Here is a 19,685-nt window from a genome sequence, read left to right as displayed (position 1 = left end):
AAAAATTCACTATTAAATAATTCAGCTATCAAGTTTTTTTTATTGAGATATTCACCTGTTTTTTCCATCTATAATACTCATTTCCCAGCTTCCCAACTAAACCTTCCGCAGCGGCTAAGGTACTTTGCGCTCTATTCAAGTCTATTTCAATCTCAGCAGCTTCCTTCGTATATACAGAAAGCTGCTCTTTCAATTTTGCTACTGTAGCATCAACATCTGATAACCCAGCGCTCAGCTCACCCAATTGATTCTGAGCATTCAATAAGTTCCTCGAAAAAAAATGATAATTCCGATTAATAACATAATATAAAAATATATTTGAAACCAAGCGAGTTCCAGAAATTGATAAAACCGTGTCATCATTGTGTTTTACCCTTTAATTTCCAGCAAACTCCAAAATACTTACTCCTTTAACTTGAATTGTTCCTTTTCTAATGGCTTTATTTTATCGAGAACGTAGGAATATTTAACATTTGCCGCTACCCAAGCGGCTAAAGGAGCTGCTGCTTGTGAAGCCCTCTTTGCGGATTTTGGATCAAACGATTCACCTTTGGTAGCCAAAAGTTTCTCAACAGCTTGTCTATTTTCTTTTGTAATTCTTTTCGCGTCAAAAGCTCTAGAAATATATTTTCATACAGTTCACTTTAACAAATGCAAAGCAAAATCTGTTATGAGCTATAGATTGATAGCTATCGAATTATTTTGAAGCAATTGAACAGCAATTTTTTAAGATGATTTTTTTGTTACCGCTCCATGTTGAAGAGCAAATATTATGGTAGAAACAAGCAATATTTCCAATCTCTTGATAATAATCACTAACCTGATTTCTTCCTTTATACCACGTTTTGATAAAAATGACTTCATACTATTCCATGAAGTGTCTTGAGTCCCCATTAATCTGAGGACACCTTCAAGAATGTCTCTAATTATTTCTGGAGGTGCCCTTAATGATCGGATTTCCGATAATGATTCCGATTTGATGTTACCAACAGCGGATCTGGCTTCTTCTATTAGTGGCTCTACCTCTGCCAGTTCCATCTCAATATCCTTTTTTCTACAATAAACAATTGGAAATTCGTTTGTATTGAAGAGATGAATTTTCGAGAAATTCATTTGGAAAGGATAAATTATAGACTTCTCCCGAAAGCTATTTCAATTACACTACACCACAGTACTTATGAAATATTTATTCTAGTCTTAGTCACTGACAGAAAATTTGATCGCAAAATCTTGTTTATTACTTTATGGAAATGTGTGTAGTTCAGTTACCTCCGTTCTAGTTGTACATTTTCTTCCTCTGTTTTTAGTTTCAAACTTTCCATTTCCTCTTTGTGAGTATTCGCATTTTTCATTGTATTACTTATCATATCCAAAGCTGCGTTAGCTTTAGACTGTTTTTCTCCTAGTTTTTCTTGTTTCTCGATTGCATCTTCTTTCAGCTCTTTCACTAAAAGCTCTGCTTGCGTTAATCTTGATACACCGGCCTACAATTCATTGTTAACATTAATTCCAGAAAATTATTTGTGAACCTTATTAATTAATTAGCATGTTGGATATAATATCTTGAACAATTTTTTTAATATATTACAGAAATTTATGACATTCCCTAAAGACTAATTGACATCCATGCAGACATTGATTCTAAATACAAATACAAATAGCTGCTTCCTACATTTAGATGAAATTGATCATGAGAATACAATAGAAAGTTATCCATGTCAGGAAAGTAGTTTCCTTAATGTTTATCGGTTCCAATTACTGCTTCACTCATTCGATGAAGCCTTTGTTTACGTCTGTAATGCTAGAAAGGTTAAGTCGGCAGAATCATTCGTTTTATAGATCAAAATTTAGTGCTCATTCAGGTCTTATTTAGAGCTGAAAACAGATATTTGGTGCTGTGATAGGTGGACCAAAAATGTTAACTTGTAATTAGGATAGCAGTGTACCGCCCCTAACCGCGCTATGATACATTTGCAACGGTTTTTAAGTATAGTTTATTGGTAACCCCAAAATCGGTATTAGTGAAATTGACAAAAAAGTCACTAATTAATGCTCAATTAATGCTGACATAGAAGCTCGAGAAATATTATTGGAGCACTACTTAGTGCTCAATTAGTATTGCCGATCGATGTAGTGAAGGATATTTGAAATAATTTTTTTCTTAATTTTTCCAAATCAACTACTGCTAGTTTAACGGTCAGCAGTCTTAAGTGTTGGAATGGGAATCGGAAATGGATACTAGTGGAATTCTTCTTCTTCTTCTTCTTCTTCTTCCTGCTGTGTATAGGCATCATTGCCTGTTTTCCTTCACGTCATTACCTCTGCTCAGTGACCTGGGAGGTTGTCTCTCCATCTTTTCCTAGGTCTTCCAATGCTTCTTTGTCCTGCTAGTGATTTGTCCCTTGATATTTTCACAATTCGTTCTTCCGTCATGCGGTCAATGTGCTCATTCCATTTTATCTTTCTATCCAGTACCCAGTCATTGATATTATCTATCCCGCATGTTCGTCTTATGTTTTCACTCCTTTCTCTATCCAGTAGTGTTCTTCCCGCTATTCTTCGAACTATTTTCATTCTCCAATATCCGTTTCGTTTTAGAGGTCTCAGGTCGGGTCTCTGCTGCATAGAATAATATAGGTCTGATTGCGGTCTTGTAAATGCGGGCTTTTGCTTCAGTTCGAATGAATTTATTTCACCAGATTGTGTCATTTAGGTATGTTGCTGCTCTTGAGGCTCTTGTAGCTTGGTTTCTTACTTCCGTCTCCACGTGTAGTGGAATTGCAGGACGTAATTATGTAGTGCTTAATGAGTGCTGTCAGTGTAGTTAAAGATTTTCGTTATAAAATTTGTATTCAATTTTTTCAAATCAATTATAATTCTTTCAATATCAATTGCAGAATACAGTTATGCGAGGATCAATCAATATTTCATAAATACGATCGGCACTCATACCTAATTTAAAAATGAAAAATAATATAATATCTAACAAACCGTCAGTTTTCTGGTTTTTCCGGCAGCATTAATTGAGAAATAATTAGTGTCCTTTTTCAAATTCACAAATACCGATTCCAAAGTCGTCTTTCAGCAGTAACTATACTGAAACACCGCCTCAATTATATCATAGCGGGGTCACGAGCGGTAGCTAGCTTAATTGAAAGTTAGTATTTTTGGTCCAGCTACCACAGCACCAAATATCTGTTGTCAGCCCTTAACTAGCATTAAATGCGTATTAATAACGCACTAAATTTTGTTATATAAGACAAATGATTCTGCCGACCTTTATAACTTTACAATGAACCTTTGTTTCACATTTGGAATTTCGTCATAGTATAACTGGCAAAAAATGGATTTTAAAAATTCACGTGTTCCATTCTGTTCATTTGGGGCACCATATGATTCTTTGTCGCTAAAATTACTGTCCCTTAGGTACAGCAATTTTTTGTCCACGACAAGGTCTTTTTATTCAGCAGAATTCAATCTTCTGTCCCAATTACATTATATGATTTATCATTGAAAATGAACATACCAGAGTGTAAATTATTGAATGAGTACATTTCCCAATATTAAAGTTTTTGACGAATACGTCTATTAATGGAATCACATAATCATTTTGATTATGAAACTATATATCAGCTGTTCCTTGTCTATTTTTTCGGTCAATGTTATTTGCTTCTTGTCTTTAGACTCACATTCAAATTCGGCCTAATATCCATTTCTATCCTCCAACCTCCATTATTTAGACTTGTGATTATTATGTATCAACCGACTTCCAACTAGGTATTATTTTATTTGTATCTATTGTTATTCTGAAGTTATTTATTCTGCGATGCAGCGGTTGTTTCTAGCCCCAAGAGATCATTATATAACCCTCTAATAAAACGTTCTCATTAATTGAAAATACATTCTTTTTAGATAACAAATTAACGGTACCCAGTGTAGATATAAAAAATCTTATCTTAACCCTAATTAGTAATCGATATAAACACAAAAATTTTTGTCAAGCTTCAGTATAGGTAGTACAATCTTACCTTCAATTTTTGTTGTTTTGATTTTATACCTTCATTTTTTTCAGCATATATCTTCGCATAAAGATTGATCAGGGAAATATATCTGGATGGAGTGCACACAGCAGAGTGTGCAGCATTATACACTGCTAAGAAATTATCGCTTGATGCATGCTGTACACTATCTTCTTCAATTATTTTTCTCCTATCAATCAAGAATTATTAAAAAATGAATGTCCAATTTAGTGTATTAATTTAATGTACCTCTGCAATAATGTTTGTGGAATGCTCTTAATTGTGTTGGGACTCCAACCTGATTCCCAAATTATGTTACAGTTTTGAGTGAGTGAAGGGCAGTTTTGGATGATATCCCACAAATTTTCATTACTTGCATCCAGACATATGATTGTATGCAGATTCTTCTTTATTCCTGTAAAATGAGAGAGCCTATTCGAAAATAGAACGATATCTCTGGGTTGTCATCGATGTAGTGTGGAATTCACTATATATCTAGTCATAAATATTTTTATATTTTAATATTATACAATAATGATTCGATTCAATAGAAATTGCAGATTGATAAGTTTTCAATATATGGATTTGTTGTGCCTAGCATTATTCTCCTCGTGGAGATTTTTGTATACTATTTAAGTACCTTTATATCGGGGACAGTTTTATAATCCATTACTCAACCATCCAGTTTTCTATGTTGTGGTCAAAAATCATCCTTTGAAAGTATTTTGTAGTTATTCAGTGAAAACATACAGAGTGTTTCTAAATTCATGCGACAAAATTCAGGAGATGAGTCAGTCTTCCCTATAAAAAAATCTCCTCAACCTGTCCTTTTCCTAGATATCACCCTTACAACGTGGAGACTAAAATTGAGTTCTAGTTTTTTTTCTAAAATTTCAGTGAAGCTAGAAGCTTGAAATTATATAATTATCGTGCATGCACCCGCAAAGGACTAAACAAGCATATTTTCTAAATATTCTTGTTACCTTATAAAAGGATAGAATTATCAGCCAACTTTATTTCATGTGAAAACTTTTTCAAGATTTAGAAGAAAATGAACATTTTTGTTCCATATTTTCATTTTATAATCTCATATTGTTTGATTACATAACACTTCATCTTGAAAAGAAGTTCTGATATGAAAGTAAGTTGTTAATTTCGTCCCCGTATAATATAACTCAATATAAATATTGAAAAAATACTTATGAATAGTCATTTTCAATTGCGCGACATTTAAAGAGTTTCTAGCATTACTGAAGTCTTAGAAAAAAAATAAAAACCTTATTTTAGTCACTATCTTTTGTCGGAAAAGGCTCGGCTAAAGAAATTTTGTCATAGAAATGACCCATCTTAATTTTTTATGAGCAATCACATCCTGAATCTTGTCGCATGAATTTAGAAAACACCTGTAGATTTATCTCAGGGAGTTCTCATTAAATATGGCTACAATATTAACGTAACTTGACTAATTACTAATCTGTTTCCACTTTTTCACAGGAAACCGAATCTAATTATCATCATTTCTCATAAAAACTGTATTGATTATTAACATTGTCATAAATTTGGACCATTCTTATTATTTTAATGCGAATTAATTTGACCTTTCTTGAACTAATTCATGTAACTTGATGCAAATCAAAAGACTCATCGTCGAGTGTCTAATATATAATAAAAAAATTATATTCCATCATTTGTTTAAGCTTACTTTCGGAGTAATATTGAGTTAAGTTTCCATCAAAGTTATCTCTGTCAGCTTGCTCCTTCAATCCTTTAACAAGTGAGTCAAGCTCAGCAGTGGAGTACAATCCTGGAATCTGCAAAAATATTTTGAATTTTCAATAAATATGGAAGTTATTGGAGGACATTGCTAACCTCTCCAGATGAAATTAAAAAATTGAGTACGTTCATATTACTTTCTTCATTGAATATGTAATCTTCTAATAGAAAATAAATTTCTTCCCCATCAATTCCAGCATATTGCATAGCCTGAAATTGCTCTGTATTGATAACTGTTCTAATTAAAAATATTGAACGGTATATTTAGTTTTGTACGGAATCAGAATATCTCTAGCTTGTATGGTATATGAGTCATGGTGACAATATAAATATCAGATATTGCGAGATATTTTGATCTGGTCAAAAATATTTTCTTTTTTTCTCAATCTTTATTTTCATAAGTATTTACATAATAGTAAATGAGTACATTAACGAAAAAGAATAATGAAAATGTAACGAAAAACGGGAATTTTTGTATACGGTTTCGGTATTTATATGATGGATTGTTGACAATGATAAGGTAGTATCTTTCAGACCCATTCCAGTGTTTGTTCATATAGAATATACAGACGCTTAATCAAAATCAAATTGCATCGACTATTAAAATTATGAAAAGGTTTGAATTTTGAATCAAAATTAAAGAGACTCATTTTAGGAGTAACTGATTTTATATAGGTTGAAAGTGTATATAGGTGATACTTAGCTTTCTGGGGTGTTGGAACAACACAGTATTAAGATAGAATACAGTCAAACATACAATATTCGATCTATTTTCACTAAAATAAAAGATAAAACAACAATCAATAAATTGCCTAACAAAGTATATGAAACTACAAAATACGTCTTTTTTTAAGAACAATATATATTGCCCAAAAGTGTAATCCATGTATATCTCTTAGATTTTGAAAAAACAAATTCTCTAAAATTCAATGCCATCGGCAATCAATTAACCTTACCTAACCTATGAAATTCAATTTCACTCATAACGATCTTATCTATAAAATCTAATGTTATTCATTTTCTAACCAATAAAAATTAACAACGATTTTTATAACAAACATAATCAATATCTCTATAAAGCGACATTTTGAATATTGAATTTTGAGATCCATGAATTTAATGTTCTTATAAGAAATAACATAATTAGAAACCACCGATTCTTAACTAATTATTGCCCAGATAATGAATAGATAGGTATTCAAAATCTCTGAATATATTAAAGTTAGTACACTTTGGTTTTCAATTTTGCCACATTTCCAATGAGAAAACGCTCATAATCTAGCTGGCAAAGATTTATATCGTAATATTGCTTACAAGTTTTAGGTCGTTGTTCAAAAACGGTTGGTGTTCTGACGCTGGAACTATCAATTTAGCTGTCTGCAAAGCAGCGGATATTTTAACAGCACTTTTTCGTCCAACTCCGGATTTTCCTATCAAAAGAATATTACCATTTGGGTAACTCAGGGTTTTCAATATACTAGACGTCAAATGCAGTAATTCATCATTAATAACCAAATCCATAATCTGTCCTTCCCTTTCTGTAAACGAAAATGTGAATATTTTAGATATACAGAATTTTACACGTACACAGATTCGTTAGAATAGTGATTAATTTGTGAAGGGTGTCACGTAATTTCTCAACTCAATTAACTTTACTTAAGTTTAGCGGTGGGTCCTACAAAGTATATTGCGACAATTTCTGAAAAAGTCGCAATAAATTGTTTAAGAATAGCTTCAACCTTACAAACAATTGAATCTTTCGTGGTTATGAACTCGGTGATAATATAAAAATGCGTTTGGATGCCATTTCAGAGAAAATTTTTTGAAAACACTGCGAGTAAATATTTGGTATGTTTTCATAAAAACGGCTACCAATATTTCACTAATTATTTACATCAATTCTTGATAATCAATATGAAATTTATTATAGGTTTATTTATAATTGGCATAATCGATAATTATTTCTCTCATATATCGGCATAATCCTATTGAAAGTAGAGGTGAGCAGAATAATCTGTGTATATGAAAAATTGTCAGTCGAAATTTGTTAAATTATATTTACTACACAATTTCGTACAAAACAAGAATTTTCAATAATAAACTGCTTCAGTTAAAATTATCATCTCAACATACTTTAGTTTATTTCCATTTGCTACATTCATACCACACCCCATGTCAACGTCACCTGGAAGATTTTTGATTTGTGATTTATCTTATATAGCTGGATAGTATTGTGACTGAATTGATATTTAATATAATATCACAATTCCAAAAATGACTACAATTAAATGTAAATAAAGTATCAACATGAAGTTTTCGGATGATACTTCATTGACGATGGAATGGTATTAGCTTCAATTGATCAACAAAAAACTAAAATACTCTCATAAATTATCATCATAAGTTCAAAGTAATTTAGCTCTGAAGTTGTACGAGATTGTTTGAGGCTAAATAAACAAATCAAAAAAATTGTTCCAAAATTCAATTGGCTGCTTCAGTGAGCTATCTACAATTATTATTTCAACTCCATTCAGAGAAAAAAGAAATAGGGAAATTATAAAATATTTTCACGTACCATAATGTATTATTCCTGATTCTAACATTTGACTCCAATCACCTTTATTCAATTTCATCAAGTCCGAATACTTACAAGTATTCGAATGTTTTTCCAACGGTACATAAAAGTCAGTAATCACTTCTGTTGCCATAGATATAGAACCCCAGTGAGACGCAAATGTCTCCTTCAAAATTTGACTAAATATTTTCCTGTCATCTACATTAACAAGTTTGTTGTAGAATATATCTCTAGCTTCATATTTAAAAATCTAAAAAATAGATAAATATACATATTCAAGATTGGAAACATCTATCAGTATGACTATTATTAGAACTGGTAAAAAATAACGATTTATATCCAGAAATATACTTTCATATCACCTCATTGGTATTATTTTTGGACAACTAATATCCTTCAAAATAGTAACTATTTGATTTTATAACACATACTTAACAGTGCTTCAGCTTCTTGGAGCAGTCTTGGAAGTATGTTTCCGGCATTACATTCATTACATTAGTTTCATTGTCCTTTGAACGGCATTTTTAATATGAGATAGATGCAAATGAGGCAATGAGCTAAATAAATGTATTGTATTTTTGAAGCGTCAATCTGCGCTTATTCAAAACCGTGGATATTTTCTTCTATCTACGTATCGCAATTTATATCTAGACTTAAACGTGATAATTTTGAGTGGTCGGAACATATTTCTACTGCACAATATATCCATAATACAACAAACAACGTATTTTTCGTCCTGGCTATTCCTCTATGAAAACTGTTTCTTTGTTAAACCCATGATTCTTAACTAGTGACAATAAGGTTAATTTTTTTCAAATTGAAGAAAAATTTGATACAAATTCGATGAAAGAAACAAACAAACCCATATCATGCCAACTAAGTGTAACGAGTTCTTGAAGATTTCCTAGTGGCGATCATGAGTTTTTACGCTCAAATATGAAGTTGGTATCGATACTTTTGGAATAAATTTCGTAAACTTTTGAAGTTTGAAGTTTTTTCATTCACTAAATTTATTACCGAATCTTCTTCTAGTTGTTTTGTTATTATTGACAAAACTGTGTTTTAATTAATAAATATATTCCCTAAGAATGAAACACACAGCGATATACTGAAACAACAATATCTAAATATTTTCAATTCCATTCATTATAATAAAATTCTGTATAGTGATGCATCTAAATCTGAGGTCGGCGTAGGTTGTGGCGTAGCCAAATCACATCAAATAATCAAACGACATCGTGTACCATCTTTCGCTAGAGTTTACACAGGAGAATTATATGCAATCCTCCATGCTTTGAATTTTCTATCCCTTGACGACAAACAATCAGTTATATGCACAGACTCTCTCCCATCAATAAACTCCATTAGACAAATATACCCAGACTTTATTAACCATCTTGAAAGCTGTGGATACCGTCTCTCACTGGGAGCAGAGCAGCTTGCAGATCAAGCTGTAAAAGAAGCTTCGACGACTAATCTTCACAGTGACTCAATAAAAATTTACAATAATTTCATAACTAACATACGACGATGGACGATGGAAAAGTTGCAATACAAAGTTACATGAAATTTAACGGTCCATCAATCTACTTCTCAAAAGTCGTACAGACTCAGTTGTTGTACGCAGACTACGGGCATACTTAACTGAATCTCGGGTATTTAATGACCGCTTTTGATCCGCCCAAATGGTAACAATGCAAAATACCACTGACAATTAACCACATATAATCAGTTGTTCTCAATATTTCAATAAACGCCGTAACCACCAATTAGGAAATTCGCTCCAACGCCTAATCCATTATGTAAAAGACAATAATCTATATAATGGAATATGAATTCTTGATATCCATATCCAAACAGTTTGTTAATGTTAAGGTGTCGTAGTTGAACTTAATAATTGCATCTTAACTGTACCATGTGTCTATGATCTTAATTGTAGAGACACATCAATTCTGATATAAAAAAATTAATAAGAAACTGTACAATTTCATTATTAATGAATGAAATTTCCAAATATAAATTTATGTGTCTGTAAAGTAGTAATTACCTGTAGAATAAATTCCTCGACGTTAATATTGCTAGTATTTTTATACCGCACAATTCCTTGACACCATTTTGTAACATCATGAGGGGTGAAAATGTAGTGTTTATTTTTAAACGTGTTGAAGGAATTTCTAATCTGAAATATTATTTTAACATTGAATCTAAATCAAAATAAATATAAAATAAAAAAGCAAGAAAGAAGGCAACTTTAAAAGATGCGATGACACAAATCGAATCTTGAATCGGTAGAAAAAGTCATAATAATTGGAAGTATATGAAAAAGGAGAGAATTCTTTTGATAGAAACTATTTATATTTCTGTTGTTTTCTATTTGAAATACAATATTGAAATTCGGCATTTAGAAACTATTGGTAGTGTAACAAGTTTTTTGGCAGACGTTACATTTTGTGTCACGTGGTATCAATGTACCTTGTATAATATTTCTCCAATATTAGCGTCTATTTTATACACATTCGGCGATATCTTTTTCTGAGTGGTAATGAGAGTGGTAATTTCTGTTTCTCATCATATATAGCTTAATTAGTAGAATAAGTCAATATTGATAAAATAGTATAAAGGATGTCTCATTAACTCTTCAAAAAATGTTACCCTGTGAAACGAAAGCAACATTATATAAAAACCGCTGTATGCTCAAAGTTTGTAGCACTACCCACGGTTTATTACAGCCTAATATCGTGGTTCAAATAGTTTTCTATTAGTCAAAATCTGCTGGTACACCTTGTATAATAGATAGATTATAGACTACTTATAGATTTTTTAGGCGATAAATTGATGAGCACAAAAAATTACAATGAAATAAATTTCACATTAATATGATGCATGTTTGATAAAATAGATGAAAATAGCCTAAGTGGGTGCTTTTAAAAAAAATAAATACTTACTTTATCGTAAACAGAAATCAAAGTAGTTGATAATTTCACAATTTTAGCTTTTGGAAATGAATTGGAGAAGTTTTTTAAAACTGCTGTCAGATATGAAACTATTATAATCGAAAAGTCTTCTGGTTCTGGCAAGCTTAAAGAAAAATATATTCTGTAATTAAGATAGACAGAAATTATGAGAACTCTTTAAAACACGAAACACCGATTAACTCGAAACTTAATGTAGTACAATAATATCCTGTGAAATGTTAAATTGGAAAAATGCTCGACATGACATTGTTGACAAGCTAGAATATATCTCCTGTATCCAGGGTAGAATAAATGAATTGATCCCCCTTTCGGACATTAGAGAAGTATACAAATTCCTTCAGTAACATTACATTAATAGACTGTTATGTTGCTTAGGAATGTTGGTTTTTTTCACACTGACAATAATATGCAAAATACTTCAATCTCCCCTATGAGATTCGGTAGCAGCCCTTCAACATGTCGATTCAACTTGATGACTACTGAAATGTTTACCAATATATTGATTCAAAATTTGTTGAATGTTCCAAGAATGTACAAAATTTGTTCTATACTGTAAAAGAAGAAATAAACTTCCCGCGAATTGATATCGGTTTCTGTTCTGAAAGCTAGAAGATTAAATTTGATTTCACAATAAGGTGTTATAAGGTATCTTTGTAATATTTCTTAGAATATATATCATTTCTTTTACTAACACAATTTTGTTTTCTCCTGTTCCACCGAAGCAAGTTCTCCCCTGAAATTTTATTTCTGGCTACGACCTTGTCTATATGATCAAACGTATCGGAATGAGCTCTAATGAGGCATGTATGTATGAGTTTGACATGTGAGCTATGCAGAAACCCTATTCTAATTGATTCGAAACTGTTATAACCTCCTAACCTTAGATCAAGTAGAGATAATATTGAGAGTTTTATTGGCAAAAGTTGATGGTTTTGTGCCACTGATCAATTTCTGTCACTTTTTGACAATGCAGTATGATTATTTTTTCTGCTACTTTCTTTAACTCCTATCCAGGACTTCTATTTTCTTAATAGGCCTTTCAAATTAAATTATAACAACATTGAACACAATCTAACATATTACCCTTTAGAACTAATCAATTTTTTTCTCACATTAAGTGTTCAATATATTTTCCTTTATTCCATTCATATTTGAAACTTTTATGACGTTATTTGCTTTAATTGGTTCTTGTGAATCACCCTTCCTGAATCATATGTTGTGTTAACTTCAGTGTAGAAAATTTTGACGATATTCCAGCTGTATCAAAATAAACCTTTTTCAGATCCTACTCTTCTTGTGGCAACAGTTGCAGAACAGAATTGGTAATCGTTTCAAATGTTAGTGCTTTTTTGAATAATAAACTTTATAAATAGATTCCTATTATGAAATGGGAACGAAATTTTTCACGTTTACCTGATAGTAAAAATTCGTAAATTAGAAGTAAATCTCTGCGATAAATTACAAGTAGCTTCCAAAGATCCAACAATCGTTATATTCTCAATTCCGATAAATTCTACATTTGAGTCGAAGAACCCTTTGTAGTCGATTAACTGAAAGGTAAATAAACTTATGTCAAAATTGTGTCAAAATTTCAACGGATGTAAAATATTTTTTCACAAATGGATATTTTACGGGTGAGTTTGATCTAATACATATTTTATCACGGATTAAATATTATTTGTCTGTTTCAAGTCAGTCATTTCTCGTGCAAATTGAAAAACTTTGACCCTCGTCTCTTTACATGATATATTTACAAGGACTCTTCTCCAGTTATTGTACATGACATTACAAGGATTTTTACATCACAGAGCATATCCGTTTGTAACATATAGTTTACCTTAGAAAATTCTACCAATAATTAATCCCTTCATAATCAACTTTTTCAAAGCTACAACGCAATGAATTTTGGGAGAAGACCCCTAAAATATCGCTACTCCTTTCAATTCAAATCAGTTCAACCCTTAAGCTGTATGGTATGTTGAAATAACAGTATTGTTAGGGAAGAATCAAATTTGAGCACTATTGTATAAAAAAGCTCAATCAATATTTGTTTATGCATAATGTCTGTTCGAGGAATAATTAGAATAGTTTAATTTATAGATAGTGTAAGACAAAAGCTACATTTTTTAGTTTCTAAAAACAAAAATAAAAATGGAGTCTATTAGAAAATTATTATTATAAACACATTTTTCGGAAAATAAATACATGAGTTAGCTAGAAGGACACCTTATAAACAATCAAATCATGATTTTTGGTTTGAACAATTAGTATTTGTTTTCATTGTAGGGATATGAACATATGCAATATCATGAATTCATGTGATAATTTGTAAAAGATTGGCTAACACCTAATATCGAATAGGATGATCTTGAATTATCACCCTAACTAAACTCTATTGATAGCAGTTATACTTGAAATTCTTGATCATATGGATCAAGACCAATTTCACGCCTTTCTATTTTATGAGTTTTATAAGTTTTTGTCATCAATATACAAACGGCTTGAAGAGGTGCGGCACCTGCTAGTTCAGAGATATATTTTTTGCAAATTCGACTTAACCCGGTACAGGTGGTTGTTTCGCTCACTTTTTTCTATTTTGGTTGTAGTGGCAATAATTGTGTGAAACCCCTAATAAGTTTTCTCGATCCTATTAGTACTATAATCACTCACTGTATGATGATCACTCACAAGTATGATGATCACTCAGACCCTGATTTTAAAATCCAAATAGACTTTAAAGCATTAATTAATTTACATATGTAGCTAATTCATCCGCGCCAAACCAATACTGCCCAATGCTCCCACTAGTTATATAGCGCGATAATTTCTTATATCATAGGTAATCTTAGTTCTGAGTACTAATAAATTTTCATACAGTTGATTACATGTGTCAGATTTTTGTGTGCCCTACACGGTAGAATCGACATTCGAGAGAAGCTCTTAGAGATGTACTCGATCCAATTAGTTATTTATAGGAAACCATTTAGAGTAGTCGTTATCTGCAATAATATTGTGGTAATGCGTTCAAAAATACAAATGATCTGATGGATCATTCACAGGAAGTTCATATGAATTTGAATCTCAAACCCTGAGACGGAATCTCCTTATACTTTTTATTCACACTAATTCTTCTAAATAATTCCAGAATTTTTAGTACTATTTATATTGCGATTTTTCAATTTCATTTGTGATTTTTGAATTTTTTTCGAGCAAAACTATCAAATTTCATATAGTTAGTGCCTGAAAAACGCCTACAATTTCAAACTATAGTGCGAAATAACTGAAAGGTTAATGTAACAACGGTGGTTTCCCGAGGGCGAATTAATTTTTCGCATTTAAGCACAATCAGTTTCAAGCATACGACCTTGCTGGGCTGCTTAGTTTCTCAGTTTTCTCTTAAAGTGGGATTTTTTAAGGTCAATACCCTGACAATCAAATATTAACCGTTATAGTTAACTATTCCACACTATACATACAATATAATCAATTGTATTTTAGTGTACTTAATACTGCAAAAATTTACTTTCAAACAAGCTACGATATTCCTTTTTGTCATCATTCAAGAATTACATTGATCCCATAGATTATACATAATTTATCAAATCATGCTCCAAATATCTTACATATTCTGCTGTCATCGATTTCCTGAAAATTAAATATTCCAGTATATAGACGTTCTAGTTTCGAGTGAAATATATGTTGTAGTGGTAACACTGATAAATAAAAAAGTTGTACGGATATTAATTTCAATTTCCTATTTTGACAGCGTATTGATTAGAGCTACATCTTATCAAAATGCCCAAATCAGACGTATGTGCGTCATTAAAAAGTGTTAGTGATATATTGTGGCGGGTTCCTAAGCAATGCAATGTAAGAATATTTTATTAAAAATTTCATAATTCATTTACTTCTATACATATTCTTTCTCCATCATAAGATTAGTTGGTCATCTAGTCACAATAATTCACAATTCTGTGAGACAAACGAAATAAAGTATTTGAGAGTGACTGCCCGAATATGACGTTACACGACATTTTTTGATGAAATATGGAACGTTAAAATGGAAATATTAACTGAAAATATTCCATGCTGAGATATCCTTTTCAGTATTCAAATAATCACTATCAATATTTGTTGATAATTAAGGATGGTTTTGTTACAAAATCGTCCAAGACTTGGACCTCAAAGCCGGTTTAGTTCTGTTATGTTTCAGTTATACTGGCGATACACTTGTTTTTATCTTAGCGACGATTTGTTCATATTGTTTTTCTAACCAGTTTCTAGAAAGGCTATTTGTTTATTTACTTTCTGTGTTTAATTAGATCAAGTAAGTAAAAGTACTGAAACTGCTGAAAAATAGTTTAAATGAATTAGAAATTAAGAAAAACATTACAATACATACTAGAACATGGCTAAGAGACTTGGTGACTTGGTAATTTGCAAAATATATATAGTAATTTCACTCTTTGTACTTGGTATTTACGCCTGTTTATTTATTATTCTAGCGTTATCTTTTTGTTTTGAAATTTCCGGTTTGTGATAAGAAATTTTTTCTACTTTCCACATCATTTTTCACTTTGCATCAAACCCTCCGCTCGATATCAGAATGTTAATAATAGTATTTGAGATATCAAACCCCACAATTAGAGATTTAGGTAAACCATGGTGACGATTTTAACAACTGTATACGAATATTAGCAACTGACAACTGGCAGAACATTTATATTGGTCTGCTTTTGATTAAAATTTTTTTATGCTAGCACAATTACATATTTGGTTTCAGATTTTTCGTATGCAAGAACCAGTCTCGAAGACATTATTGGCTAAAAAACAAGAAAATAGTGGTGAATACAAAGAAGTTGTACAAGAAAAAGAAGTTCTCATCAGAAACAATAAAGCCAGAATAAAAGAGCTGGAGGAAGAGGTTATGGTCTATATTGCTTTCCTCACAACATATTTGTTGACTTTGTGATTCTACTTTTAGGTAGCTGAGCTGAAATTGGCAAACCAAAGACTGGAAACAAGACTCAAAGCAAGCGCCCAAGATGATAATAGTTTTCAGAGAGTGATGTTTGAATATGATGATTTTTTCAAGAGTGTCTGGAATGAACGAGAGGAGTTAATAAAAAAAGGTGAAATCATGGACAACTATTTGGAAAATTTGGAGATATCTTATAGTGAACTTCTGGAAAAGTTTCAAAGAGCCAAAGATATAATTCTTGAAATGAAAGAAAATCAAGATCTTCTTTTGGAAGAACTTAACGAATATAAGGAGATCATAACAATCTTAGAAAATAAATATGATAATCTTAAGGTAACAATAAATAATTTTTTGAATTGTTATCATTAAGTGTGTAGTTGAAAATGAGATCTAAAAAGGTTCCAAACTATTGAAATCTTTGGATTTTGCGGAAATTTTAGGTATTATTATGTGTTTCACTTAACAATCTCCTTATACTTTTTATTCACACACGCCAGAAATCCAAGATAATCATCTATCTTTTCATTTCTTATATGAAATTTTCCCAGTATGTGAAATGACATTTGACATCAAGCAAAATTCTGTATCTATATTAAATTGAGACATCCATACAATATAGAATGAAATATTTATTTTGAAACTGATTTTCAAATGAGAAGGGAAATTATGGACTTCATATTATCAATTTTTTTGAATAATAATCTATTAACCCAAAATTATGTGCTAGCTACTGCATTTGTAGTTTTCTGTTATCATCAGTTGTTTTCCTTCTCGTTAGATTCATTATACATAAATTTCATTATTGACTTCACAGAAACAAATTTGAAATTATCAAACTTAGTAAATTTGCCGGCTAAAATAAATGAAACTATTCCGACTCGCGAATAGCTTTAGAAGTTTAGGAAGTTCGAGGATATATTGAAAAATTCTTAGCCTATTATAGAACCAAACAAAATGTCAATGTCAAAATGTTTTATTACTAAACATATTCGCCTCTTAATTGGATACATTTATTACAGCGAACTTGCAACGTCTCTAGACCTTTCAAAAAAATGTTTCTTCTTGCTCGGCAAACCATACCTCCACAGCTTTTGTTACCTCCTCGTTGGAAGAAAATTTACGACCTTTTAATTTTTTTTCAGTTGAGAAAAGATATGATAGTCGGACGGAGTCAAATCTGGTGAATAAGGGGGGTGTTCTAGTAATTCAAACCCTAAATGACGTATTTTGTGCATGGCAACAAGAGATTTGTGTGCATCGGCGTTGTCCTGCAGAAACAAAATACCTTTGGGTAGCTTTCCGCGTCTATTCTCTTTAATTTTTCCCTGTAGAGTGGTCAGTAATATCGAATAGTAATCTCCAGTTATTGTTCTACCCTTATTACTCCATGGCAATCCCAAAAAAATGAAGCAAGAACTTTTCCAGCACATTTTTGGACACGAAACTTCTTAGATCTTGTAGAACCAGAGTGTGGCCATTCCATTGATTGTTGCTTTTTTTCTGGATTGTAGAAATGTATCAAAAAATCATCCATAGTAACAATTGGGTTTGATAAGTCTACATCGTTTCCAAAGCTGCCACAGATCGAACACGATGCTTCTACCCTTCCCCGCTTTTGGCCAACATTCAAACATTTGGTGATACATTTTGCAGCAATTTTTCTCATGTCCAAATTGACGTGAATTATATGATGAACACGTTCGTATGAAATAGTCATTGCTTCAGATATCCGTTTTAGCCCAATTCGATGGTCTGATAAAATCATGTCATGAACTGCATCGATATTTTCGGGTACTGACACAGAAACTGGCCTTCCCGATCGGTCATCATCTTCAATGGAAAATTCACCTCTTTTAAAGCTTGCAGTCCAATTTTTCACAGTCGCATACGAAGGACATTGATCACCAAGGGTATTAAGCATATCTTCATAAATCTGCTTACCTCTTAACCATTTTAAACTGACACTTCTAATAAGTTATTGTTCGTTGCTGTGGTAACGCAATATTTTGTTTATGAATGGAACTGGTCTGGGCTAACTAGATATCAATACATCCTCGTATATTAAGTCGTTTAATGTCCAAACCACAACTTATTCTCATTAATATAGTATTATCCAATACCATAATAAGCGGTAATAATTTCTTTAAGCATATTTATTGAAAATATACAGAGGTCGGCATTACTCAGGCAACAATATAGCATTAAGGGAAAAGTATCAGAATGAATTTATCAAAATAGATTGCGGAAGGAGTTCGAAGAAGGGTTCAAATTGATGCTCATCTTGATCAATGCATTTACGGCAAGACAATGTGTCTGCGAAGAGTTTTAAAGTCTTGTTCAATTGCAGCTTGGAGGTCGGGAAGGGTAAGTACTCCTCTTGCAAAAACGAAGTTCTCGAGAAGGTCCCACAGGAAGAAATCGCAGTGTCATAGGTCACATGACCATGCGGGCCACTCACCGAATCCTCGTGTATCTATCTACTCTCTAAAATGAACATTGAGGTACTACCGTACATATAACGTTTCGGCGAAGCTCCATCTCGCATGAAATGACGGGATGTTCGAGAATGTTGAATAGTTGTCCATTTGCCCACGTAAATCTTCGAGTATTTCTTGATAACTTTGACCTGTTACGTGACCCTCAAAAAAGTACGGATCCACTACATACACACTCACGCACACATACAACTTCCCACCCCCCGGGCAGATTCAATTCTTTTTCAATGAAGACGTGACTAACTGGACCGTTCAGCATGAAGGTTGTTTCATCCAACCACATAATGGAATGCTGGAAGCGTGAACTTGTATCAGTTATTTATTCTGAAATCGCGTACTGGAGCACAAACATGCTTTGCTTTAATATTTTTCGACCTATGAGCGTTGCCGGACTTTGCCGATTTTTCGAGAGCGTTACCTGACTTATACCGACCTCTGTCTTTCAATTATTTTAGCGACACTCCGAAAGTACAATAGAAGAAGCTAATATACAAATGGATCAACAAAAAAAAGAAAATATGGAGGAAATGGCAAAATTAAAATCCAAGATCATTCAAAGACAGGCCAAAATTAACGAGTTAGAGAAGCGAATAAGACATGAAGATGCAAAACCTTTATTAGCTCCACTCAGAAATAAAATGGCAGATATGTGAAAAAAGAATATCCATAATAGTTTCTGGAGCTGTTTTTATAATAAAAGCATTGTAAAAAATTATTGTCGTCTGTTTTCCATCTTTCTTTTACTTTAGATTATAAAATACTCGTTGCTAATGTTTTTTTGCAATAAAATCTCACCTTTTGCATCGTAATATTCGTGAAATGTATGCAGATAATAATAAAAGTTGGACAATATGGATTTTAATCGAC

The 19,685-nt window shown here is 31.9% G+C and overlaps 1 protein-coding gene across 1 annotated transcript in view; it reads right to left on the bottom strand.

Annotated features, from left to right (window-relative positions):
- The window catches only part of LOC130443532 (cytoplasmic dynein 2 heavy chain 1), a 71,113-nt gene that overhangs the window by 20,028 nt on the left and 31,400 nt on the right, over positions 1-19,685 (bottom strand). The window contains exons 39-51 of the mRNA XM_056778283.1: positions 12,756-12,892; positions 11,313-11,445; positions 10,415-10,546; positions 8,364-8,617; positions 7,107-7,326; positions 5,889-6,002; positions 5,722-5,830; positions 4,269-4,434; positions 4,029-4,209; positions 1,270-1,484; positions 821-1,054; positions 407-616; positions 56-269 (exon numbers count right to left, since the gene is read on the bottom strand). Coding sequence (XP_056634261.1) covers positions 56-269; positions 407-616; positions 821-1,054; positions 1,270-1,484; positions 4,029-4,209; positions 4,269-4,434; positions 5,722-5,830; positions 5,889-6,002; positions 7,107-7,326; positions 8,364-8,617; positions 10,415-10,546; positions 11,313-11,445; positions 12,756-12,892 — 2,319 coding nt within the window. The remainder of the gene's footprint in view (positions 1-55; positions 270-406; positions 617-820; positions 1,055-1,269; positions 1,485-4,028; positions 4,210-4,268; positions 4,435-5,721; positions 5,831-5,888; positions 6,003-7,106; positions 7,327-8,363; positions 8,618-10,414; positions 10,547-11,312; positions 11,446-12,755; positions 12,893-19,685) is intronic.

This window comes from Diorhabda sublineata, chromosome 1 (assembly GCF_026230105.1).
Source record: "Diorhabda sublineata isolate icDioSubl1.1 chromosome 1, icDioSubl1.1, whole genome shotgun sequence".
Taxonomy (NCBI): domain Eukaryota; kingdom Metazoa; phylum Arthropoda; class Insecta; order Coleoptera; family Chrysomelidae; genus Diorhabda; species Diorhabda sublineata.
The sequence above is the reverse complement of the archived record's forward strand: the minus strand, read 5'-3'. Positions and strand labels throughout refer to the sequence as shown.